The sequence below is a fragment of the Alosa alosa genome, chromosome 10 (genome assembly GCF_017589495.1).
Source record: "Alosa alosa isolate M-15738 ecotype Scorff River chromosome 10, AALO_Geno_1.1, whole genome shotgun sequence".
NCBI lineage: Eukaryota > Metazoa > Chordata > Actinopteri > Clupeiformes > Clupeidae > Alosa > Alosa alosa.
In genome coordinates this window covers 4660497-4687738 of record NC_063198.1, presented here as the reverse complement: position 1 = coordinate 4687738, position 27242 = coordinate 4660497, and the positions used below count along the sequence as shown (strand labels likewise).

The 27242-nt window shown below is 40.8% G+C and overlaps 1 protein-coding gene across 2 annotated transcripts; it reads left to right on the top strand.

The window, feature by feature from the left end:
- On the top strand, window positions 1-27242 carry gnb1b (guanine nucleotide binding protein (G protein), beta polypeptide 1b). 2 transcript variants are annotated; one of them, XM_048254357.1, is made up of 11 exons: window positions 1-439; window positions 8075-8177; window positions 8656-8694; window positions 11172-11278; window positions 12770-12833; window positions 13047-13209; window positions 15163-15229; window positions 15384-15585; window positions 18322-18538; window positions 22095-22238; window positions 24900-27242. In XM_048254357.1, the coding sequence occupies exons 2-10, from the start codon at window positions 8121-8123 to the stop codon at window positions 22199-22201; spliced, it is 1023 nt and encodes a 340-aa protein (XP_048110314.1). In that variant the 5' UTR covers window positions 1-439; window positions 8075-8120; the 3' UTR covers window positions 22202-22238; window positions 24900-27242. The 2 variants fall into 2 exon arrangements, with proteins under 2 accessions (XP_048110314.1, XP_048110313.1); XM_048254356.1 differs by having other exon boundaries at window positions 2-439; window positions 22095-22243.

The following is a 27242-nucleotide window of genomic DNA, read 5'->3' as shown; positions in this document are numbered from 1 at the left end:
CGCTCCTACTGAGCGTGACAACGTTACTGCAGCGTGGGGTTTCCCAAGGCAGGCTGCAGGGTTACCGCGCCCATCTCTTCGCTTTCTGATGGCCGGGTGAGGACAGAATTGTCAGTAAACTGTTCCTTCAAGGAAACCCACGGGAAGGGACGCCAAACGGACACATTACGGCGTGAAAACTGATGTATGGACATCAATGATTGTTCCTCCCTGTGATTAAAACGGATATCTCCGTCTTGTCGCCCTCAAAGACAGTGTGATTTTTCACAGTTGACACAGGTTCTTGAAATACTGGGCTCGTTCGGGAAGTGCCGCTCCTCCGAAGCTAGTTAGCAAGCTAGCTAGTCTTGTTTGTTCGTTGATCTGTGGATTTCAGAGCAACATTATTGTTTTTCCGGTCAATGCGATTTAAACAAAAGCCAACAACGACTGAGTACAGGTAAGGGGATATAAGTACTGTTTAATCTGTGGATATAAGATTCAAAAATCACTGTTCGTTATTGCCAATAGTTCTCTGTGTTTTCTGGGGGGTGGGGTAACGTTAGTATTTTAGATAGCTAGCCATCACAGGACTTCCTTCAGACATCAAGCTAGCTAGCTAGGAGAAATGGTTGAACTAACGCTAGGTTACTTGGCTACATCGTTAGCTTCATTTGAACAGTTAGTAGTTGAGGTTAATTAGGTTCACCCCAAATAAAGTTATCCTCATGAAATTGCATTATGAACTGGTTATATTTGATCATTTTGCATTTCAATCTAACAAAAAGTTACAGTAACGTTTAAACCGTGTTGTATAACGTTATGTTAATATTAGCTAGCCAGATAACAGAGAGGCAAATTAGCTGGTTTGCAAACGACAAGCCTCTGAGGGAATTGGCTAACTCACGTTGTGTAATTGGCCTGTAATTTGATTTTTTTTAGAGTCAGGAACGTTATAACGTTAGTGAGACATATTCTGTTTGTTTGATAACCCGTTAATGTTAATCTTACGGATTGGTTTAAGCAACACATACAGCATTGTAAGTTGTTTGCTAACCTCCCTGATTAATCAGTTTAAGTTGACGTTAAAATTGTAACTCCAGTCATTGATAACGTTAACGTTACGGTTAACACTAACTTGGCTGTTTATGTATCATCTTGACTTCCTCAAGTAACGTTAATTTACTCTTTAGGTTCATTGAAGACATTAAATTGTATCTTCATAGATTGACGTTATCCAGCAATAGAAATAGACAAGTGTGATGACGAAGCTGGCAGTAGTTCTAACTTAACGTGTTTGTCACAACTCTGTGATTGTTAAATAACGTGTATTACTATGTTTACCTCGTTAGTTAGTCAACATTAACTAAGGTCACCATCATAATCCCAAGTCAAGTCTCGGGTCATCCTCTGAAGTAAACATGTTACTTTAACATCTCATTTTGCGAATGAAATATTGCTAGATATCGTCAATTGGCAAAATGTCACTTCGAAAAATACTTATCCCTTAGGAGAATCAGCAAATGATATAAAAAAAAATCACCTGGTTAACAGTGACGTTAGCTAGAAAGTTTGCAAGTAGTTGTCGTATGAGTGTTGAATAGTAATTTTTAGGTGGTGGAAACGCTAAACCTTGCGTTCTTCATGTAATGTCAATCATAGTTAGTTCGCTCTTTACAACAAGTTTTAAATTATGTAACCATAGCTTGTTACATCGAAGCTAGACAAATATGTGTTAAGTTAGTTCATTTGAAAGCCAAATTACTTGACCAAGCTGACAGGCTTCCCTGCTGGGTCGATTAGTTTGACTAACGTTACTGACTGTATTTCCTGTCTTGATCGTACTGGAAGGAGAATGGTGATTCACTATGGCTTGGAAATCAAATGTGTAAACAGTTATTACTAGCTCACCCAGTTAGCCGTATCAGCCAGTTAATCACTCAGTTTTGCTATTTAAGCGTGCGTTTTACTTAGGTGGTGAGCTCCCAGGTTAATTGGTTCTAATCCTTCATCGAATTAAATAGGACCGACGCCTTTAACAGCTTGATAATAAGATGACGTTAATTGGCTTATCCTGTGAGATGTAAAGTTACACGCTGTGCTGCTACTGTGATTTTTCATTCCACCAACTAACGTTACAGGCCTAGTTTTAAAGTCTTGTTTGTAATAAGTGCTAGCTGGTTTGCTAAGATATTCTTCCGTTGCTTGCTAGCGAACATTAGCTAACGTAGGTCCCTGCCCAAAGCCACAATGCGCTGTTCGACAGTAGACGAGTATCAGTTTGTGTAGATCAAGTACAAAATCACAGTTGATGTAAAACGGCATTGTGTTGCGTTTTCGATTATAGTTGAATGCAAGCTAAAACTGTATTATACATGTGTATTGTTATCATAGCTAACAAGCTATCAGAATGAACAGCCTACTTTAAAGGACGAGAAACAGCTAGCTACTTAGCTTAGCCCGCAATTGAGGTCACTTGAATGATTGGTGAAAAATTACCCCCGTTGCATTGGATAGAGGGTTTCATTTAGCAAACCAAACTAGTTTTAAAATCCAAGTGTACTCTTAACAGCTAAACGAAACTCGGACACTATTCTTTACCACACGACCGGGAACTTATCGGGATCAATGAGTTATGCAGTATTGGGCCTAAATAGCGGTAGCTACAGAACAAGATGGCGTTTGCAATCCTTGTTGGTTTCACTCTGCAAGACATCGATTGAGCCTTCGAAAAGACCAAGACAATTTGGTGTGGTGGCAATTCTACATGAGCGCCATGGTTTATCTTAAATAAATGATTTTTTTCTTAGGTTAAGGCGTGACTGTTTCTCTAAGTACAACAAATGCACCGATTGATTCAAACTAATTATTCATCTCCGCGTTCGTACATTTTGTATGGTTAAATGGACCAGGATCCCTGACGAGCTGTGGGTACATCTTTCACATGGAAACCAAATCTCACGGCAGTTTACTTAGTCTGATGCAAAATAACTGGACTTGTTATCCAAGTGAAATACGCCTAGGTATTTACAACTGTAATCGCTTAAAATGGGCAACGAATTGACACTGTCTGTAGGTGAAGTTTGTCTCTTCGAAATCGAATCGAATCTAACTCTGCCATAAAGTGCTTGTTCAGAGTTCGGAAATCGTAAGCACCATTTCTCATGCATTCAAGTCCCTGGTCAGAAATCTAGCACAAATAAGGCATCTTTTTTTAGAGTCGTCCTGTCAAAGACATTGTTTATATGTTAGATGTCTTTTCGCGTCATAAAAAAAGAGGTTTTGTGTGTCAAGAGACAGATGTCTTAAGTGTATCTTATAAGAATACCAACAGTCAACAATCCTTTGGCAAATTACATAGATGAATTAAATGCAATAAATTGAGCTCCAGAGGTTCATCTTGTGCTAACTTAGATGGCGTTCTGTTGATGAAAATAACTCTTGTATGCTACATGATTATTGTAGCACACCATAGTATTAAATAAACGGATTCTTATCTATTCATACCATGCCTCGCTATTTTTGGAAGTGACCTGCCCCTCTCGACTTCCCAGTAGTCATTCATATGTTTGATCATTCAAATGCTCAGATCTGGTGATCACCATATTTATGATAGGATGTGAAGACTACATAATTATTATATAGTCTGCAGTGGGGATAGAAACGTGTTCTATGTTTATAGAAACGTGAAGAATGAGGTGGATCCCTGTTAAATTGTCATTATTAGGTATTTTATATGCATTATGTTTTCAGATGTTGATGGGGATTAGTGAAACCATCAGTAGTGGGTTAAATAAGAGGTGCTGGAAAAAGATTATGTCCTAGTTGTAAACCAGAACATGCTGCTGCAGGGTTTCCTGACCCCGGGGTTGGCTTTGGCCAGCTGTTTTCCTGTTGAAGGTTCTGAATGGGATTAAAGACTTACTGTCTGTGGATTTTAGCTTTTAGGATTACTGCTGCCGTTAGTGATATTGCTGGTTATGGTCTTTTCTATGATCCTGCTTTAGCTGAACTGAAATTATTGAAAGAAAGTATCAACACCACTCAAATATGATAGAGCCAGGAAGTTGACCAGCATGAGTCTCTTAAATTGTATTAGTTTCTGACTAATCCAGTATTCTATACATGATGTGATCTATACATGATGTGCAACTAAATGACAGCCAGGACAGTGTCTTAGGGAATCAAATGACAAACCACACCACACCCTCAGAGTTGCTTCTGTGTTTGGCACATGCAAAGGTATGTCAGTTTTTGACAGCCAGTTTGTCTTAGAAACTGTTACAGCATTATGATATGGCATATAACCGGGCATATGATGTGTTGTTTTTAATTTGACAAACGTCATTCACAATGTGAATTTATTGTTGACATAATGTCCATGTAGTCCCAACATTTTTGTAGTATACCTGCCGTTCCAAAGTCTGCTTGTATTATATTGCTGTTGATAGAACTTTGTTAGAGATGTTAGAAAGTTGAGATCCTAAGCCAAAGTGCCAGTTTGACAGTCAGCCCCTGATGGTTCCATTTCTTTGTACCAAAATGATCACTCCTGAGGGTTCACATCTTTTTCACCTTTGATGGGTTTGCATCTGGGATGCATACCACAGTGGCTGAATTTAGGCTGCATAATGATGGATATTAATGTCATAAATGGAGCTTATTTTGTGTCCGAGTGCAAACATTTGCAATGTAGTCCAGTTATTCACTGTAGCCTATGTTCATTAGGTTTAGGGTTAATGGCCTAATGTATGAATAAATGTGAATGTCAAGTTATGTAATTGAAATGGATGGTGATTTATCATAGTAAGGCCTAGTCAATTCACAGATTTCAAACATGGAGGTTTTGTTTTTGATGTGACTTGTCTGTCTGTGTGCAGGAATAGCCTATGACTACTAGGGATGTAACTAAGGGTACACATATTGGTACTGAACCATTTTGATACCGGACGTTAGGTTCAGTATTGATGTATAGGTGTAGATGTACCGAATGCAGAGTTAAACAGTGGGCTTTTTTGCATGCTGACCATGTTTCAAATTCCAGTTCCCACACAAACATATTAAGTGGCGGACCATATGTCAGTTAAGTTAATTAACAGCAAAAGTATTTGACACCTTTTCAAAATATTATTCCTGCTTATATGGGTTGAGCATCAACTATATTTGTAGTGAATGTTAGGCTAGCAGCAGTACTTTCAGGCTTACTGTGCTGAAAATTAACAGAACAGTGACTTCAACACAGAGGTACGTACTAAATTGTGATTTGTTTTGTATCCGTTACACCCCTAAAATGACCAGCCTGGTTTTCATGAAAAACCTATTATATTGAATGTATTGACAAATTTAGTTTCACTTTTACTAATGTTTTTCGCTTTGATTTGGCCTCAGAGCATTTTATGTGGTTCAGTTTTAGTTTTGATTTGGAGGCATTTAAAATCCTCCACAAACCTCTGTCAGCAACAGCCCACTTAATAAAAGTTTGCTAAAAAAACTGATGTGATGTGAATGCAAGAAAAGCTTTCATAGGTTTTGCAGTTTTCTATCAAGAGATAGAAAAGTGCATAGCCAAGATTAGTGAGAACAACTGATATGTTCATTGGTCTTTCACATGACCGTATACCATCAAAATGGATTTGAAAATTAGTACATTTTTGACCAATGCAGCTCCCATATTCCGCCTTGATCCGATTCAGTTTAAGTTGAATTCTTGCACAGAAGTGAGTTGTCACTATGAGCAAACTGCCATTTGGCGGGGTGTTATTGGAATGGTGAATAAAGCGTCGGGCTGGAGTCGTCTTCCTTGACAGACCCTGAGGAAAGGCAGCGTGCCACACCCTCGGGTCCCTTCGCCAGCTCCTCTGTTTGCCACACTATCAGCTGACTCTTGTCAGGTGCTTGTTTCGATGATGAGAAGGAAAGGAACATAGCCTGACGAGCCAGACCCACATTAAAATGTAGGGTCTGGGCACTCACCGTTCGCAGTGCTCAGTCCGAGGGGCGGGATAATCAGTTGTCTTTCAAATTCCCTCTGCACGCAATAGGACAGCGGCAGCGCTATGAGTCCCATGCGTTTCCCACCAGCGGAGCTAGTTGGCTAGTTCAAACGTTTGCCAAGTTAATAAAAGCTTAACTCGTGTCACACTGTTCGCCAACAGCACCACCTAACGACTCTATACACGATTTCATTGGCATGATTGAGTTTCGATTTCTGGAGCTCACAAGCCAACGGAGAGTTGCTAGACTAGCCCTGGCAGCAAATGTAATTCGCGTGTAGATGTCTAGGCTAAAAGGAACAAGCTGCATGCCCAATGCTATGGACCTTTAGAACCCAAGACACAAAGCTGTGGGTTTGCTTCAGGTTCTGACTTTTAAGAGCCAAGAAATCCTCTTGATATAAACAAATTGCACAACGTTTAAAAAAAAAATAAAAAATCTCATCCTCTCCTGAGGGTAGCTGTTGCATCAGCTGTATTTGGAAGCTTCCAGAAGCAGGAAATGGCTTGCTCAGTATCTCCAAATCTCTACTGTGCCAAAAGAAGGGTTTTCTGTATTTGGGGTGGGAGCGTGGTTGGGGGTAGGAGTACAGCCTACTGGATATTATAACAAAGTGGAGTAAGGTCAGCAAATGTTTGTGTGGATGTACCTCAGTTGCATTTTGAGATTTATTCTGTTTGGCAAGTGTTCATTGAAGGTGAAATGGAGGAATTATTATTATAATGGTGACATTTGACAAGCAAGATGAGAGGATTTGGAAACACTGAACAGGTTAAAGGCTGGCTCACTGGGTCAGGGAAAGTTAGTTTCCATTAATTCACACATAATGTGGAGTGATGGTGTATTATGAAGTGGAGTTGGTTCTCAGTTTTAGAGTGGTCTGTGAGGATCTATCACCAAGGTAAGGAAAGAGCCCTGTAACATATCAAGTTGGTATGCAAGGTATGTCTGGGGTATTGTTGCCAGTGGGAATATTGTTTTTTTGCCATTGTGTTGAACCCTTAAAACTATACAGATTGTGTATAGTCACAATCAATGATGTGTGTTTTGCTTGGATGAGATATTTAAGCATAAAAGGGGATGAGTAATAGACCATCAGGTAAGGACTGGCATTTTACTGCTGTAGGATGAGATTAAGGAGATAATCTCTGATGGCAGCTAAGGAGACAGCCATGTGCCAGTCTTAAAGTCAGAGATAACTGTTTGAGTTATGCAAGGTCTCTCTCTCTCTCTCTTAGGATAAGTTTTGGGGAAACGGTTAACTTTTATCATATATGAATCTTATTTAGCAATGTTATGCGAGTCAAAGACCTGCTCTCTGTTACCCTTTCTGTCAGGTAGCAGTTTGATTTCCTTATTCTTCTGAAAGCAGTAAGTGGTGACAATTACATGTTGATGCTTAGTCTGAACCTGAGAGGTGTGTGTGTGTGTGTGTGTGTGTGCACCTGCCCTCTGAGGATTGGGGTCAGTGGGATAGGTGCTGTTTTTCCCATCAGCAACTCCTCATATCTTAACAACCTTAAACAGGATTTACCTGTCAGAGGCTGAATCAAGTGTGTCCCAGGAAAATGTCAGTGGCAAAGTGCAGAGACGACAACAGCAACATGGATATAGAAAGGATTATGGGTAGAGAGAAAAAACTTGGTCTTGCCCTGCCTTTGTACCACCACTCTGCCTGCACATTTTATAAATGCTAGGCATTTAGCAAGCCTATCAGAAGTTGGCAATATTCAGCAATTTTCAGTCCCCACTATCTCCACTACCAGTGTATGTGATGACTGTTGGGCTACAGCTTCTAGGTTTGTAGGCCCAAGTAAAAATGAAACTGAAAGAGAATTGTGTGTCATTCCCATCGGATCCAAAACACAGGTCCACAAATAAGTTGGTACGTCTGTGGTTAGATAACATTGTAAAGGCTGCCAGTGTTTAAGGTTGATCATCACTTCTGTGAAGATGAAGTTAAAAGTGTGTGAACATCATAGGCTACGTGTGTGTGTATGTAATGTGAACACTCGCAGTGGGCGAGCTGGGAGAAGAGTGTATTTGGTGTTGTGTGGGGCTGTGAGTGAGTGAATTCTCTTGATCTGTGTGTGTGTTTCAGACCGTGTGTGGGCAGCTGGAGAGAAGCAGACTTCTAGTGGAGGAAAATGAGTGAACTGGACCAGTTACGCCAGGAGGCTGAGCAACTCAAGAACCAGATCCGAGTAAGGACCCATTCTTCCTCCTGCTCTTCCTTCTCACACAAGTCTTGCTGTATGGGTTTTAGGCAACAAACTAACTCTTGGAGTCCAGGCTAGTTTCACAAAGTATTCCCCGAATGAACAGAGATACAACAAATTCCTCTGATAATTCCAGTAACAAAATGGATGTGTGCCAGACCTGATAGTTTTATTTCTGTGGGTCTGTGGCCAGGGAAACACAGTGACAGCCTGTGGTAGCCAGACCACGGACAGGTTTGCATAACTAAAAAACATGCAAATCTGGTGATGCCCATTTCCATAGCTCCATGGCATTATATAACTGTGCAGAGCTTGTAAATGGAAGTGAAAACATGTCGTAAATATCATGATGTAAAAACAAGGAAATGGTTTAAGAGAATGTGTGTGTGTGTGTGGGGGGTGACCGAGGGAAAGATGAGTCTTACCCTTGAGTAATTTTTTATATCTCTTCATCCACTTCCAGGATGCCAGGAAAGCATGTGCCGATGCTACGCTCTCACAGGTAACACTCCATGCTAGACAGTACCCTGAAACGTCATGCCCTTTCCTCCCATCCCTGCACACATAAACAAACAAACAAACAAACATACACATTCCATCACTGCTCTGTAGCCAAGAGTGCCATACACTACCGTTCAAAAGTTTGGGGTCACTTACAAATTTTCATTCCACTCCATTATAGACAGAATACCAGCTGAGATCAGTTACATTGTTTTTTTTAATCAGGGCAACAGTTTTCAGATTACAGTATGTGCTTACATAATTGCAAAAGGGTTCTCCAATGTTTTCTCAGTTAGCCTTTTGAAATGATATCAGATTAGTAAACAGAATGTGCCTTTGGAACATTGGATGAATGGTTGCGCATAATGGGTAATGCAGATATCAGATCGCCCCCTATTACCACCAGTCCCGTGTTTCCGTCCTCTTACATATGTCACTTACTATTCATTTCTATACAAACCAAGACGGCGGATTCCTAAAGAAACGCAAGCACCCACACCACAAGTGTATCTAAATTAGCTATGTACTAGGGCGATATGCGATTCGAAACCAAAATCGCGACTCTCATATCCACGATACTGTGTCGCGGTGTGAAAAGGCAGAACCGCGACACACCCTTTCTAGTGTTTCACGCAGTGCTTTGCAGCTTACGCGGCTGTATAAGCAACACACTCCCGCTTTACTTACCGGTAGCCTACATTGTCCAAAGATAAATAAATAAATAATAATTCCATACCTCTCGTTGCTTTCATTGTAGACCATGTGTTCAACTTTACCAAACAGTATAGAAGTGAACCCCCTCTCCTTGCCCCGCTCTCTCGCTCTCCCTCTCTCTCCTGCTCAATGAACACACGCGGCTCCGCCAACACAATCCAAATAAAACATTCACTTTCGAAAGCAAGGACGCATAGAAGACGACTAGCTAAATTACTATTAAATCAGCTTAGCATCATTAGCATGCTGCACATTGTAAAACTCTGCATTCAAGTTGACTGATCATCTCAATACCAAAACGTTTCCCAAAAGGGCCTGTCCCAAGGAGAACAAGTATTACCTTGAAACTAAACACAAATGGGGGAACTGAACAGTCCAATCGGTAGACTATGATAAGCTAGCCAACTATGCTACTTTGTTTACAATATTTCCAGGCTTCAACCAGACAGCTGAATTAAAGAGGTAGAGTTGTGATAAAAATAGTAATAGGTTAATCTGCATACAGTTTGCTGTCAGGCTAAATATCAGACATTCAGTAGGCTAAAATATTTTTATATCAGGATATAAAATAATACATATATATCATACTATATATTATATTCTAATCCTCTGGTGTAAGGTAGGCTATTAAAATGTTATTTAATAAAATGTCTAGACCTCTCCCAAATAAATAAATAAATAAATCGAGGTTCGTATTGAACCGTGGGTCAAAAATCGTGATGCACCAACCTTGCGATTTGGTTTGTATCGTTACAGCCCTATTATGTACCAAAAATTACATTTTACCGTGACTCAAAGAGCTGTAAACAGTCTTGTAAAGCTGCGTGTACACATCCACTTGGAGCTCCAGTGGAATTTTGATGGTAGCGATGAGAATTCTCAGTCTAACCGTTCATGTGCTGTTGAAAGGGTGGAAGTAGACGACCCACCAGGCCAACACTAACTTCCGAGTGCGGTAAACAAAATCGGATATTTCAGGCAGTAAAAGCCCCGGTAAGAACCAAACCAGATTTTGTTCAAATCTACACACCTACTGAAAAACTGGCTACTGAAAAATGTAAGGTTAATTTATCAAATGTTATTTTGAAGTATTGAAAAACTTAATTGTTTTATAATTTTCGAACGAAATGGGTGATAAATGGAGGTGTTACGATATTGCATTAAAAATCAGCCATTTCTTTCTACATTAGTCGAGAACCCTTTTGCAATTATGTTAGCACATAATGTATTCTGAAAACTGCTCCCCTGATTAAAAAACAATGCCACTTTTGTCTTGTCAATTATTGACATAAACATTAAAAATCTTATTTATATACAGGGGTAGGTGACTTCAAATTCAATACCCCAATATACAAAGACTGTTTGTACCTGCTGTTGTCATCTAGGGGTGCATGAATAATTACACGGTTTATCTGTTCTACAGTAATTATACTGAATTTACAGGTAATAAATGCTATAACTGCTACACAACATATGAGTGTACTCATTGATGTATGATTCATTACACATTTGGGATTGCATTGTTAGAAAGAGCAGCAGAATGTGTCACCACTGATACAGATATAAAAAGTCACTCTAGTTTCAGTGGAACACTATTATGCAAGATGTATGCAAAATAGGTGAAACTTCAGCTTCTCCATCCATTTGTTTCATTTGTTTATTGTTTTTTTTAAGGTGTGCTCCCCAGCAAACACTGCAGTTGGAATATCTATAGTACCATTGTCTCGTTGTTGACTTCTTGGGAAAATGTTCCTTTTTCTTCAGATTACCGCCAACATTGACCCTGTTGGAAGGATTCAGATGCGCACAAGACGAACATTGAGGGGGCATCTTGCAAAGATCTATGCCATGCACTGGGGCACTGACTCTAGGTAATGTCCTTTTAAACACACTGCAAATAAGTGTTGATGCCATTTTGGGCAAGCATTTGTGTAGAAGAAGGTAAACCTTATAGACAGGCAGCGACGCTCTGGTGATGGTGGTTATGTAACTTGACTATGCCACCTGTCTCCATCGTGCACCTCTGTGTGATTTGGAAACAGAAGAATGTGGCCATGTTACTGCTCATATGGTCATAAGCGGTCTTTAAGTATTCACATGCCAAGAGTGTGTGAAATGTGTTGTCAGAGTTATCATGTTTTATTTTGTCTTGAAGACAACTGTGTGTTCATCTCATTTCAGCTTATTTTCACTGTCAAGCTAATCCTTTTGACATCTGCATTTGTCAAATGGTCGGAAGCTGCCAACAGCGTGGTAGCAGTGCAAAGTTTAAAAAAAAAAAGGCTCAGTTCAGCGCCAGTAGTTCTGTCAACAGCGGAGGGTAGTTAATCCTGTATCATGACCGGAGAAGCTGATGGACAGGACTAATTGAAATGACACAGAACGGACTGGACAGGAAAACTCTTCATGAGCACTTAAATGGGCACACACAGATGAGAAATCTATTCACTTTTAAAGACAAGTTTACTAATAGAGCAATGGCCAACTTGTTTGCAGACATATTGCAGAGTGACACTGAACCCATTTTTAATATCTCCCAGTCTGTTAAAGAAAACAATTCTGGGGAGAAAGTCATGTCCACACAAAGTACACCCCCCCCATCCCCTTGCGCTTCAGCTATCAATCCCAAGCAAGAGTCTGCAAAGCATATTCTATATCACAATATAACAAGCAACAAGCAATATAAAGTCACAGTATTTAGTTCTGCACTACCTTTAAAGAGATTGCCGTGAATATTAGCTTTTAATTATTGTAACATCGAAGGTAAGGCGTCCTGGTGAGCAGGTGATACAGGTAGCAGGTAGACGGGTGGTTTCCTACACCCCAGCACTGTGTCTGGAGTGGGAGACCATCTACACTGTAGTATGGTATGACTAACCGGTGAGTTGCTGCAGCAGTGTCACAGTCCTAGTCAAACAGGCTTCTTACACATCAGGCCAGACATGCCTTGTTTAAGAGCTTTTCAAGTGTAGTGCAATGGCAAGAGGGAATTCTGCCCTCCATCTCAGTGTTTTAATTAGACAAGGTCTCATTTGTCTGGATCTCCATGAGGCCATATGAAGATCCACCGGTGATCAAGACGTCTTAATTACACTACAGTGCAGTAGACACATTTGAACTGCGATCCTCTTTCTGGTGAAACTAAAATATGCCTGAATTAGCTTGTGAGATGTTGAACATTGTGTGGTTGTCTAGTTCTGTGTACATTTCTTACAGCAGTGTGTGTGTGTGTGTGTGTGAGCAGTGGATGGGGACCTGGGCGAATCAACACTAAATCCTCCTGTTAGAAAAGAGCTTGGTCATGTGACCTTTCAGCTTCTTGTCTTCTCATGAGCTGTTTATAACCTCCTCTTCCAATACAGGCTCTTGGTCAGTGCATCTCAGGATGGCAAGCTCATCATCTGGGACAGTTACACCACAAACAAGGTAACAAATTTATCCTTCACATTTGGCACACTTCAGAGTGCCTGAATTTGAGATGAGTCTTAAGCAGTGAATTCAATTTTAACAAATTGTGCCAGTTATTGGCAGGCCTCCTTTTTTATATAATTCATAGTCCCAAAATGTGATTGGCTCTATAGGCCATAGACCCGTTTCCAGTTGTGTTTGTAAGTTGTGGGCTTCGCTGTGTCCTCTCAGGTCCACGCCATCCCACTGCGCTCATCCTGGGTGATGACCTGCGCCTACGCGCCCTCAGGGAACTACGTGGCCTGCGGTGGCCTGGACAACATCTGCTCCATCTACAGCCTGAAGACCCGCGAAGGCAACGTGCGCGTCAGCCGCGAGCTCGCCGGCCACACGGGTGAGAGTTGATGCAGACCGCAGATCTGCACTCCACACAGCTGCCCATCGAGATACCCTTGTTCTTAAGGCCGGCGCTCACTGACGACGTCTGACGCGTATCAAGTGATGCCAGAGTTTAGAACTCCATTACTTTTAATGGAGCAAAGCCCACTGGCGTGTGTTGACACCAAAGTTCAGAAAATTGTTCTATCAAATCCATAGACGCGAATGTCGCCGCCAGTGCAGGGCTGTACAGTGCGACGTATTTGTCACACGTGCTACACAAAAATCACTGTGCGATGGATGATTTACCAATGTAGCCCTGGTGCGATACAATTTTGCGTATGACACAATGCATGCGTGTGAGACTGACGGGGAGGCTACAGAAATTAGCTTCCTCTGTGATCAGTGATAGTGGCGCGTACGTTCGAAAAAGATTGACCAGTCTTCTACTATTTTTGCGGGTCGCGAACTGAGCACTTCAGTTACGTTCCCGGTGTAGCCTCCCTGTGAAACGCTTGTTTGTTTGTTTGAAGTTTGTGTGTAGGCTATACTTCTGTGAGAAGGATAATAGATGTAGGCTACTTTGATTTTAACTTGGTAATTGTGGTCTACGCAATTACAAAGCATGTCTACTTTTGTGTAGGCCTATCTAACAGTCCAACTCAGAATTAAAGACCTTATTGTGAATTATCCTCTCGAATCGAGTAAGTGATGGGCTATGTTTAGCTGAGGTGCATTCAGATTTGGCACCCAGAGGCAGAAGTTTGTGGCAGTCGCCTTGTTGCTTTGCATTTTTAGTTTCAGTTAGGGCTTAGCCACAAACCTTTAGCTAGGCTACAGTAGGCTATCTACTGTATGTGTATGGAACAATATAGTGACTCAGTAGACTACCTACTGTATGTGTATGGAACAGTATAGTGACTCAGTAGGCTACCTAGTACGGTATGTGTATGGAACGGTATAGTGATTTAGTAGGCTACCTACTGTATGTGTATGGAACGGTCTAGCGACTCATTTCATGGATGCACTTTTTGTCATGCCAGTTAGCCTACTCGTGCAATGACAATAAAGTTGTATATACTAAAAACTCAGACATGAATAAAATCGTGGTAGAATAAATCTTCAGCACATCTTCAACTTCTAAAAATGCATCTAAAAATAAATAAACTGACTTCCAATGCATATGTAGAACAAAAAAGAAAATCCATGGCATGACCTCTCTTCCTGATACCCATTGAAAAGTCAAACTACATGGAACTGACAGGGATTGTTTGTACAAAAGCACAACAACCAAATAAAATAATCATACCACGTTGATAGCTTTTGCTCTTCTCAAATACAATGTAGCCAGGTGAGATGTTTGCAACTACATGACTTTTTATCAATCCAGTTGCTGTAGGCCTAGATATCAACCAAAATTGATAAACTGTGATGCCCTATTTGTTATTGTCTTTAGAGGTTTTATACCGGTGCTACAGATTTTGTGGCTGGTGCGACAAATCTTTTAACCGCTGTAGCACCAGTGCTACATTTAAAAAAGTTTAGTGCATTGACACACTTTTTACTGCCTAGTTGTCAAACATTTGAGGATGTTTTAACTGTGATGTCAGACCGTTTAATTGTAATGAATGAAATGGCCCTTGCAGCACAGATATTCGTTTTGATATGTTGCACAGGTTACCTATGTGTAATGGAACTGTATGATGCTGCCACAAAGGGCACAAAGTGTTCACGCGTACAGGAAAGGGAAGTAGATTTAACATTGATATCATTGTATTTATACACACTGCTCCTGACACAATGTTTTTTTTTTGTGGGTTTTTCCTTAAGGACTTGTTTTTGCCAGTCATCCACATTCTTTTTGACTGGCCCAGTGTTGTTCATGCAAATTCAGGGGTATTCCCAGTCAATGTGTGGTGAGTTTTGTTCCACTTGGCAGCAAAGTTGTGAATGTTGTCTTGTCTCTCAGGCTACCTGTCCTGCTGCCGTTTCGTGGATGACAACCAGATTGTGACCAGCTCTGGCGACACCACCTGGTGAGTTGGGGGAACTGCATATAGGTGACTCCACTGCTCCCCCTGGTGTGTCCTGAGGGTTTAGCTTCAGTAGTGGTTGTAATATCCCACGGCTGACGTCATTCCAAGTGTACATGCAAGCGTTGGTCAAACTGAAGTTTGTGTTTCTGTGCAGTGCCCTGTGGGATATTGAGACTGGCCAGCAGACCACCACGTTTGCGGGTCACACCGGTGATGTGATGAGTCTCTCCCTGGCCCCGGACACCAGGTTATTCGTCTCGGGCGCATGTGACGCCTCAGCCAAGCTCTGGGACGTACGGGAGGGCATGTGCCGGCAGACCTTCACTGGCCACGAGTCAGACATCAACGCCATCTGCGTGAGTGAAGTCCTCCATCCTCTCTCCCCTGTTCATGCCTTTTTCCCCCTTTGCCTCTTCTCTCCTCTCTTCTGTAATCCTACCTGTCTGTTCTCGTTTACCCCATTAGTATCAGGTAATCAAGCTCCCTCTTAACAGGTGTAGAAATAAACGGCCCCACCAGTGATCCAAATCCACTTACGGAACATTTAAAGCTAATTAGACTAAAGGCACAACTGTAATTGAGTAGGGCCGTGTAGTTAAGCTCTGCATGTCTCACAGTGTGGCTGAGTGCTTGGGCTTCAGTTCAACCTGGAATAGAACACATGCAATAGTGACACTTCAAACCAGTATATCAATGTTGTAGTAACCAGGGCAGGAAACCTCATACTCCCTATCTGAGTGGTATAGAGGGTAGGGGTGGGAATGGGCAAAAATGTGACAATACTATTGCGATATTTGGGCCATGATATGATATTTTACAAACCGAAATTGCATTATCCTTATTACAGGCGTCAATGAGAGAACAGTCATAGTCTTTTACTTAGTCTTTAATAATCCTACGTTAATCCTTCTGTGTTTGCAAAATTCCTGACAGTTCCTGATCGCTAAACTTAGCAGTTGATGTAGAAGCGCCTAGCATAACTTGACTTCAGCGGTGACGAGTCCTGCTACGAGAGAGAGGGCGCGCACCTGGAAAGTGGCTCTGTGTGTGTGTGTCCCTGCATGGGGTTACGTTCAATTCAAGTCAGAAGTTGGTCCGTCCGGTCTAGGGATGTCCCGATCCAGCTTTTTGCACGTCCGATCCGATACCGATATTGTAGCTTTTAGCATCGGCCGATAACGGCCGATCCAAGCATGTATTAAAGATGAAAGATATTTACTTATTTTGTTGTTATACTCATGTTGAAAAGGGTTTTACTCTTAAGAACAACTAGCCAACTTAATTAGGTTAGTTTGAATAATCCACAGTGGTTGGTAATGAGAAGCTGACCTGTTTATTCTTAACAGGGTTAAATAAACACAAAATAATAAAGTCAATTAACCACACAAACTGAATTGGCATCAGTGCTCTGCTCTTGAACAACAAGGTTAAGGCTTAAAAAAGCCATCAAAAACAATATTGTAAACTGTATAAAAAGCAAAACACACAGAAAAGCTGAGTAGAAAATAAATAGTCAATTAACCACACAAACTGAATTGGCATCAGTGCTCTGCTCAAGAGTGTAAACCAAGGTTTAAAAGCCATCAGTGTAAAACAATATTGTAAACAATCTAAAATTATATATAAAAAGCAACACACACAAAAACCTGAGTAGAAAATAGTCAAATTACCACACACACACTGAATTGGCTATAACAACCCAAATAACGCCTTTTACAGTATTGCTGTCTCCTCCACACTTTACTGCTCCATCTCCATACTCCCTTCAATTTCTACTGTTTGCCCTGGCTGCAGTCTGAGCATGATGGGAAGATTCTTCTTCTATTCACAAAGGTGATCATTTCAACATGCTCAGGTGTCAGCCTGCTCCTGTGCTCATCAATGATAAGTGAGACTGCGCTAAAAAGCCTCTCACTGTTGCGTTTTAAAAGCGAAACTGATGCCACAACTGGTCTGGGTTTGCTGAAGTAACCTAGGCTACAGGCTGCATTTATTAGGCTACAGAAAATCAACCAACATAGCACGTAGGCCTATCTACACTATTTAGAGACAGGAGCTTAAGTTTACCGCGACAACAGCTGTCACTAATTCACATCGTCGTAGGCTGCGCCGATGCACAGACTAAACGGTAAAAAAAGTTATGATCGCCTACTGGAAGCTTCTACCCTTTTGGATGTGTAGAGTTGTAGGCCTAGGTGCACTTAATTGTTACCGATTGACCAGGTTGCTTTTTGAAATTAAATGCGTTTGTTAGGCTAGCCGATTGTAAAAATAGGGAAATTAAAGTGCGTGCTGTGCCTATACATTACACCAACAATCTTAAATTGCGGAGATAACATTCGTTAGACAGGCAAAGCTGTCAGCAGCAACATGCATAAGAGCCTTAATAGTAAGAGGGTCTTCATGGACACTTTCATAACATTAGGTTATATTAATTCAACTGTGACATGAAATGTTTGCTCGATAACTTTAAATTCTTAGTGGGACATGCACAGACAAGTGGGATGCTGGACAGGTCGCTAGGTGTGCTGAAAAACACGGACCGGATTTGGGGGAAAAGCTGAAAAAAACTGGAATGGATTAACTACATCGGTGCGCTGGAAAACACGGACCGGAGTTTTGAAAACAAACTGGATCGGGAGTCCGGATCGGGATTTTCCCGTGCAGGCCGATCCCACATTTTTTGCTAATATCGGCGGCCGATCCGATCCAAATATCGGATCGGGACATCCCTAGTCCGGTCCGGTATTCATGCCGCTCCATTATTAGATTAACGTTATCAGATAGCGCTGTAAAATGTGTGTGGGAATTTCTCGCATTATGATTGCTAAAGTTGCAGAACTTGCAATCCCACGCTGAAATTTGGGCCCTGAGAATAAACCCTGAATAAACCAGACTCAAATAAAAGTGAAATAGATAATTAAATAATGAGATGCTTTGCACTACTGTATTAATTTAATTGTGTGCACAAAATATTGCGATACTGAACAGAATCGATTTTCTAATAGAGGGCTGATGGTACTGATAGCCAGCCGGTGGTGTTGGTGTTACCAAGGTTGTAATATTAATTCATGTGCTTGTCTGCTTTGCAGTTTTTCCCCAACGGCAATGCATTCGCCACCGGCTCGGACGATGCCACCTGCAGGCTGTTTGACCTGCGTGCCGATCAGGAGCTGATGGTTTACTCCCATGACAACATCATCTGCGGCATAACGTCTGTGGCTTTCTCCAAGAGCGGCCGCCTCCTGTTGGCTGGATACGATGACTTCAACTGCAATGTCTGGGACACCCTCAAGGCAGACCGTGCCGGTAAGTTGACATACACCTGCTTTTCTAAACACCTAATGTTAACGAAACATGTACTTGAACGAACACACACACATACACACACACTTCAACTTTGTTCCACATTTACGAGTTGAGTTTGTATATAGCAGTCCTATTTGATTTAAAAGTCCTTGGGTTGGAAAATGATGTGTGTGTACTTAAAACACACACAATTAAGTAATGCACATATCTCCACATGGAGTGTGTGAACTTATGAAGTTTCATTGTTATCCGTCACATGGAGTGTGTAAACTTATGAAGTTTTATTGTGATCTGTCTGTTGCTTTGTGTAGCCCAAGATGACTTTAATATACATAGGCTTTGAGACTTGATGGAAAACTTGATTTATAATACTTACGATTGTTTTTGGTCATTTTGAAGAATATTGTAAGTGTTTGTTTATTTCTACAACTTTGTTATACTGGCTCTGCACTTAAGAATAGACATGTCCAAGCATTTTCTTTTAGTGTATTTCTGATCATCATTTAAATATTTATTCATTTGGCACTGTTACCCAAAGCAGTTTGCAATTGAGTGATAACAATGAAGCTACGGTAAGACAGAGGACATTTAGAAAGTGAACACAAAGTAGTCTGCTAGTTCTTAACAACCTCATGAAGTTTACAAATGGTCAGATACAAGAAGTAAGTGTGTGTGTTAAGTGCATTAGGGGTGTAGAAGGTGATCTTGAAAGAGATGTGTCCCTGGTCTGATGTCTGCTCTAATCCTACCACATATTTGTTCCAACCATTCAGTAAAACCAGCTGATTCTTATTGGCTCAACTCTTCAGCCAGGTAGTTGAGCTAATTAGTGAAATCACCTTGTTTTTAGGTACATGGGTAAAATCAATACATGGTAGGTCTTTTACTTTCTCAAGCTAGACTTTCCATCTCTGGTTGTCAGTGGAGGTTAATGAGCAGTGGAGTGATGTGGTTGACCAAAATCTAGATGTAGGAGGCCCATAAGAAGAGCATTTCCATAGCGGAGGCAGGGATATGCATAACCAGTCAGTGCCTGAGCTGGGTTGTGTGTTAGTCAGGTAGGGCCTGAGTTGTGACACTCTTTGATGTCACCGCCACGCGATCAACAGTTCCAAAAAATCTGTGCAGATAGAGATAGATAGATAGACTTTATTCATCCCGAGGGAAATTTTAGGCATCTAGTAGCTTACACAACCATAACACAAGAAACGCATATATACAAAAATCTCACATAAAAATCACTCACAGAAATGTCAAAAATGATGAGGTGCTATGGCAGAGTGTGTGCAATGGTGCTAGTGCACAGTGCAGGGATAGAATAGTGCAATAACTTTGCTTGTTATTAAATATTAACGATGACTGAAAAGACAACACTGTAGACATAATATAATTGCTTAACAAACAAGAAAAAGATAATTCTTTAAGAACAATATGTAACAGGGAAGAAGCTGTAAGGTGTCGATGTTACGACCACAGTCCAGATTGTGTAGAAGGGCTGAAATATCCTGTAAAACAGTCAGATGGACAGCAGACAGAGTGATGGGATGGTAGGGACTGAGAGAGACAGGCTCATGCTGAAAAGTCCATTTCTCCCCCTCCCCTTTTGTGTGGCGTTGAAGAAGAGTTGGATGGCCGTGGGGACAATGGACCTCCTCCACCTGTTTGTTGTTGAGCATGACGGTGACGGAAGTCTTCCACTGAACATGCTTCTCTGTTTATTGAGCGTGCGGTGTAGTGGGTGGCGGTCATTGTCCAATGACGTGTTACCAGCCTGTTCAGTCGCCCAGCGTCCTTCTTAATGCTGCCTTCCCAGCACACCACAGCATAAAACAGGACACTGGCAATGACCGACTGGTAAAACATCCAGAGGAGCTTACTGCAGACATTGAATGACCACAGCCTCCTCAGGAAGTAAAGCCGGCTCTGCCCTTTCCGATACAGTGCATCAGTGTCGGCTGATCAGTCCAGTTTATTGTCCATGTGTATCCCCAGGAAGTTGTATGTGCTGACCACCTTCACATTGACCCCTTCAATGGAGACTGGCAGCATAGAATGGAGAATGGCTGTTTTGCAGCAGGGTGGGATGTATTTCCGATGCTGGATGGCGTATACTATTGACCAAGAGATCGGCTACTAACCAAGTGATTGACAGTGTTCGGTTCCAAAACCCGGAAACTAGCATGAAAAAGCGCTGGCATCTTTTTCCACAGTCTCTTATGGGAGTGTCACCACTCTGTTTTCTCTACCATGCTGGTATAGCCTAGTGTAAAGAAGCACAGCTGAGAGACTTGGGCAAAATGCTTAGAGAAGGTTAGCTGGTCACCAGGCGTGACTCCCAGGTTTCTCACAACTTTAATTGGGATGTGAGATGAAGAGGTGATTTTTATATTGATTAGGGGTGGTGTGAGTGGATTTGGATTATGATTCCAAATGTTAATACATCAAATACCAAAAAAATAAATAAAAAAATAAATAAAGTAATCTATTCACTACTAACTCTTCTGTCCTCCACCTCCTTGTACAGAGTTGAATATGAAGTTTTTATTGTGTTTTTACACTTTTTTCAGTTCCGTTCTGTTACACAGATATTAAGCATCACAGATTATTATTTTCAGAAGTACTGTCTGTTTCATGACCTAATTACAATATCATTGTTATCATTATCGTTGTGGGCAATGTATGATGATGATGGTACCGTACCATGAGTTACGTTGACATTGTGTTGGATAGATGGATTTGCCGGTGTGATGAGTTCAGTCTTAGAGGTTTAGTGGGAAGGCGGTGGTCATTCATCTACATGGAGGCATCTGAGAAACGAGCTGAGATCCATGCTAAACCATAGGGTCATAAGGTGGGAATGACGAGTATAGTTGGCTATCGTGTGTGTTTGTGTCCAGACTGATATGATGAACTGCGTATGTATGACACGCCATTGGCCACTAGCGTGTTATGTAACGCATAGTAGCATTTTTGGCGTGTTTATCAATGCCATAACCCTAACCCTAGAGGGCGCCATATACTTGGCGTTGACATACACGTGGAAATGAGACGATAAGTGGCGTGTATGTTTACGCGGCATTGACATACACGCAGATAGCTCAAAATGCGTGCAGATAACACGCCAGTTCACTATTTTTGAAGTGGCGTGTATATTTACGCAAAACCACGATAACCATTTTGTTGTGTCTGTGTCAGGGATGGCAGGCGGATAATTGGAGGTGTTATATTGCAAGAAGGGTCCCTAGCACAGAATCTGTCAGTTGTCATCCTAATGTAATGAATGAGAAGACTGCTACACATATAAGTGACCTGGGCACCATGTTTACCGCAGTTTTCTCAATGCCCATTTTCGAGTTGGTGTTCACAAACTATTCCAGTTGATACTGGTTTTCTCTGGTTGGTTCTTAGGCTTGTGCTAGCTTTTATTGAGGGTTGTACTTTTTTTTAACAATTGCTTCCATCACTGCTCTGAATTTTAGATATACACACAAGCACACACCTGTTCATGTCTGCAACGAGTTGGTTGTTGAGCATGTGGTCTTGTGCCTCTCCACAGGTGTGCTAGCCGGCCATGACAACCGTGTGAGCTGCCTGGGCGTGACCGACGACGGCATGGCGGTGGCCACCGGCTCCTGGGACAGCTTCCTGAAGATCTGGAACTGAGGCCACCAGGCGCACCACCCACGGCGCGGCAGTGATAGTAAGGTTCGGCCTCCCCTTGCCCACTCCTTAACTACAGCCAAAAAGATTGGTTGCACTCATCAATTTAATTCCAAACACTATTTATCCCGAAGGGGCAATTTGTACAACCACGTAGAGTAGTAAGATATTCATCATATTAGCTTGTGTTGAGCTAAGAGTTGTGCTAATCTTTTAATAACACAAAGGATAAGACCTATTGTTTAGTTTAGTCGTCACCACAGACATGCATTATGTTAGTGATGTTAATTATACACCCCACACTTCCAAGCAAAATGTGCTTACAATTTCTGTATGACGCATTTGATTTAATTCTTCAGCTGGGGAGTCCCGAAGCCATGACGTGGCATTGAGGTAGAAATTTCACTGGATCAAAACAAATCAATCAAACCATATTGGTGACCATAGCGGTGGCTTTCTTAATCAATTTAAATATGTTTACGTTTCTATGACGTTAGTATTTTTTTTAAATTTACACTGTAGGAATCACATACTACACAACATACAGTATATTCATACTAACATGATCAGATTCATGACTACATAATTTTATTTTAGCATGGTTTTTCTCTGAAAGAAATCTGCATTTAACTTCACAGCCTGCGGTTAAAACCCTTAAATACAGAGACATGTCTTGGCTTTAAGACAAAAAATCTTCACTCTTAACGGCCGCCAGCCTTTGATAACATGTGAAATATCCACTGGGATTGTATTTCTTTCTAGCAGGTAAAACCCGTTTTAACAGCTGTAGCCTACATTTAAATTAGGTAGAAATGATGCCACATGGCTATATGCAATGCTACTGATGCCACTTAAAAAGTTTGTTTTAATCCAGTGAAACTGGCTGAATCTTCCAGAACTGCAATCATAATCAAGGACCGGAACTATCAGTTTTAGAAGGTTCATTTTACAACAGAGGGTGTAATGGTACCTGCTGAAGGGTGCGACGGTACCTGTTCACATCATAATACCAGCATTATTGTTGCAACAGGGTATTTAAATAGTATCTCGATGAAGTAGGGGGAAAAAACAGGTGTTGCTGGATGTATGTGCGTACCAGGGTTCCCGCGGATCCTTAAAAAGTCTTAAATACAGCTTTCGGTTTTTAAGGCCTAAAAAAGTCTTAAATTGTCTGGGATGTCTTGAATTTTCGAAAGGGAGGTATTAAATTTGCGTATGGGACCGCCAGCGAGTGAGCGAGTGCAAGAGAGCGAGTGAAATGTCTCCATCAGGTTTCGTGTATTTAAAAAGCAATTGTATAAGTGACTATGAGGCTACGGTAGGAAGTGTAGTGGTTGCAGAGTGAAGATGTTTTTCACGGTGTGGTTAAAGGTGTGAAAACGGTACAGTAGGCTATGAACAAATATGCCTGACGTTTTCATGCCTGAGAGATACGCAGGTAGCCTACGTGAGCGGGAGAAAGAGTTGGTAAGCCAGTTAGCGACAGGTTGGCCATACGTTCGAATTTAGGCCGGACATATAGATTTTAAAAGCCCTGTCCGGCGTCCGGTGCAGCCTCAAGCCGGACGCTCATTTGTCCTCCTTTTTGGAGTTGCGGTGGGCATCAAGAATCTTTGCTCCGACGCAGCAACGTTTCACAAACTATGGACGCGAAGACTGCTGGTCAAAATATGCGCAGTGCTTCTGTCACTCGTCTGATAATTTGCTGCGCAATTTATGTAGGAACCACGGACTGACATAAAAAGAAGACAAACGTTTTCGCAGTCAGGAGGAAATACTGTACATGTTAAGTTGATCTTTCCAGCGTGTGTTGCTGGCCTAGCCTAGGAAAGAAAATATCTGTCTAAGTTATAATACCTGTAATATCTGTCAGCAGCTTTATTGCCAGCATTTCCCAGTAGGCCTAGCCTACTTCGCAAAAGTTGTGAAATATAACCGTATATTTTTTGAATGTCGGCGACTGGCTACATTTAAAAAAAAAAACGTGCGTTCATAATACGTGCGTGTTTGAGATGAAACCAGCCGTTTTCAGCAGGATGCCAGGAGGACCTCTTAATTTAAAACAAGTCAATGGTCCGTTTTACAATGATTCAGTCAAAGCTTTGATTGGTTTAGATACAACTGGTATGCAAAATGTAAAGTAGTGGATTAACTTTAATTTGCTGTGCTGCATATGGGACAATAGATGCACATAGTAAATTATATAAAGTAGGCCTATTAAAATATTTAAATAGCTTAGTCTAACTTTGAAAAAAATATTGAAGGGAATCCAGTCCAGTGCACATGTCTTTGGCAAGTAGCCTAGGCTACTACAGACACAGGCGAAGAACAGTCAGCCTCAGCCAGTAAGCACAACCAGATATGTACAGCCAGCTTCAAAAGCAAGCAGCCCAGACCCTAAAATTGGGCATTTATAGCTGTGAAGGTAATTCACACACAATTATTTTTCTTTCGCCAAAATATATTTGGCAACTTCTGTAGACATCCAAAATGGGGTGGGGGTTAAAATTAGTAGAAAAAACTATTGCATAAAACAGTTTTAAGTTGTCGTATGTATCTTTTTGCTGTGGTATAGTCTTAATTTTTTCATTTAGATGTCTTGAAAAGGTCTTAAAAGTCTTTAAATTTGCACTTGGAAAATGTGCAGATACCCTGGCGTACCAGTACTTACTTATTGTGCCTTCTCTTTTCCTCCCTTCAGATGTCATTTAAACTCCAAAGTTGACTGGAAGACCATTCCAACTTTAGAATGTTCAATTTCACAGCATCTTCTCGAACACCGAAAAAAAAAAAAAAAAAAAAAAAAAGAAAAAAAAACAAGAACTGACTCGAACACAACAGCAGCAACAACAACAGAAACTTGTAAGGGAAACCGATGCCTTTCCTACACAAAGAAGAGCACAATTTGTTTGATCACCCAGCTTATGTGAGAAGGAAGAATTCCTGTGGTATCAGTTTGAATAACTGTGCATTCCTTTTACGGACCATTCAATTTCACCCCTATCCCATGCTTGGCTATCATGTGTCTAGAAAGCAAATGTTGGAGTGTAATTGTACAAATTATTTAACTTTTTTGTGAAAAGCTCATTTCTCAGACGTATGATTTATAGTAGTAATTTTTTTGTCATATTTCTTCTCTTTAGATATGTTGAAGACTAGCATTTCTTTTAATCCAATTAAATTGTATGAGAAAGATGAAACAAACAAAGAAAAAAAAAAAGAAAAAAAACACAACGTAATATTAATGCTGAAGCTTGAAAAGAGAGTGCACGAGCAGCTTTCAAAGAATGCCAATCATGTATCTATGGTGCATTTACGAGTGTGTGCAAAGTTCATAAACATGCCCCTCTCACCTGTCAATCATGATCCTCTGAGTCTGGCCAAAAAAGAAAGGAAGAAAAAAAGAGGTCAATCTGACCGGCTCGTCATGTAAAGCTCCTGTGGGTCGTCATCTCTCCAACCATCGCTGATGATTATGAAATACAGCCTTAGCTTTTTTTAAAATGTGTGCATTAGTTGATTTTAATCAGAGTGGTTAAAAAAGAATCTCATTTATGAATACCGAGCAAAATGCCATATCTTTTAAAGTTTTTCACTGTTTCCAAGTCTTGAGGTACTCTCGTAGTGGATTCAGAAATGACCTCCTGTAAATATGAGTATCAGACTTGCACGCAAACACAGCGTTGTATTCAAGCTGTTTCCTTTCCTGTCTTGTCACCGCTTTGTTTGCACAATAAAGAAACTTGACTAACGTTGCAAGCGTTACTAACCAAGCACATGTTTTATCACATTTGAAACACGCATTATAACTAAAAGTCATCAAAATTATTTTTAAAGTCTTTTTTTTTTTTTCCAATTCATTGGGTGATGTAGCGTAAAATATTATGTTATGAATTCCCTTTCTGATAGATTTTGTTGGGGGGGGGCGTGGTTATGGATGAAAAACTGGGAACGCTCTAGTGTGGGTTTAGATTTGTCTTGTTTCTTTGTTTCTTTCTGTTATTTTCTCTCCCTTTTACACCCTCGCCTATTTTCAGAATGATGGTTTAACAAGAGATGGCCCTTCCTGTGCTTGGAAATGCAGTTCCTCTTATGTGAATGAAATGTTGTACAAATCAATGTCTGAAAATAATGATACTGAAAATTTTAAGTTAAGCGTAAATGTTCTTTTCCTGTTTTGAATCTGCCATGAGTTGAACTTATAGTCGCATGCTGTACAATTGCTTCAAAGAAAAGGTGCATACGGTTGTCGTACATCTGATGTTCATTTGGGATAATGTATTAACCCTTGAATCAGTCACAGCATAATGTCGAATGGGTTGGCTTCTGCGTACACACTTTCCTTCTCCTGGCAAAGCTATGCACCTGAGTGAGGGGGGAGGGAGCCTTTTACACACTCTAAGTATACATGTCCTGATCAGAAGAAAATGTTTTTGTTACTTTTTTTTTTAAAGGAAAACAATGACTGGGTCTCAATAAAGATCTTTTTCAAAGTTCTACTTAAACTAATTCCTGACCCACATACCCCCCCCCTCCAACACCTGTCAGCTCAGACACTTTTCTATTTGAAAATGGAGCAAAATTATGAAAATGGGGGGTTAGATTGTTTTTTTTGTTTTGTTTTTTTTCTTTGATAAGAGGAAAAAAGACAAGGATTTCATGTGGCTTTCTTTGATTTGGGTTGGCATCTGAATGGCAGATTTCTCTTTTTTCCCACTGTAAACAGATGCACTTTCTTTAATAGTTGTGACTTTTTTTAAATTGTTTTATTTCTCTGCGATAATGTACAATAAATGTGATGTATTTGTGTGTGCTGCCATTGGTTAAAAAAAAAAAAAAAAAAAAGTTAAACTGCAGATACAGACGAATTCCCCTTTTCTCTCCATTATTAACCTGTAGACCTCCGCATCTTTCTGGATCCCTATACTCTCACCTTTTGTATTTTATTTCAGTCTGTCGGTGTACAACAGAGAGATGGATGCAAGATAGATACTATATTAAAATGTACTGTTATTTAAAATGTAATAAAGAGGTTTGAAATGTC

What these genes read in the sequence shown, in the direction of transcription:
- gnb1b (XM_048254357.1), top strand. Translation starts at nt 8,121, where the DNA reads ATGAGTGAACTGGACCAGTTACGCCAGGAGGCTGAGCAACTCAAGAAC. An exon ending in AGCTCTGGCGACACCACCTG is followed by an intron (nt 15,230 to 15,383) that starts GTGAGTTGGGGG and finishes GTTTCTGTGCAG; the next exon opens with TGCCCTGTGGGATATTGAGA. An exon ending in CCTCAAGGCAGACCGTGCCG is followed by an intron (nt 18,539 to 22,094) that starts GTAAGTTGACAT and finishes GCCTCTCCACAG; the next exon opens with GTGTGCTAGCCGGCCATGAC.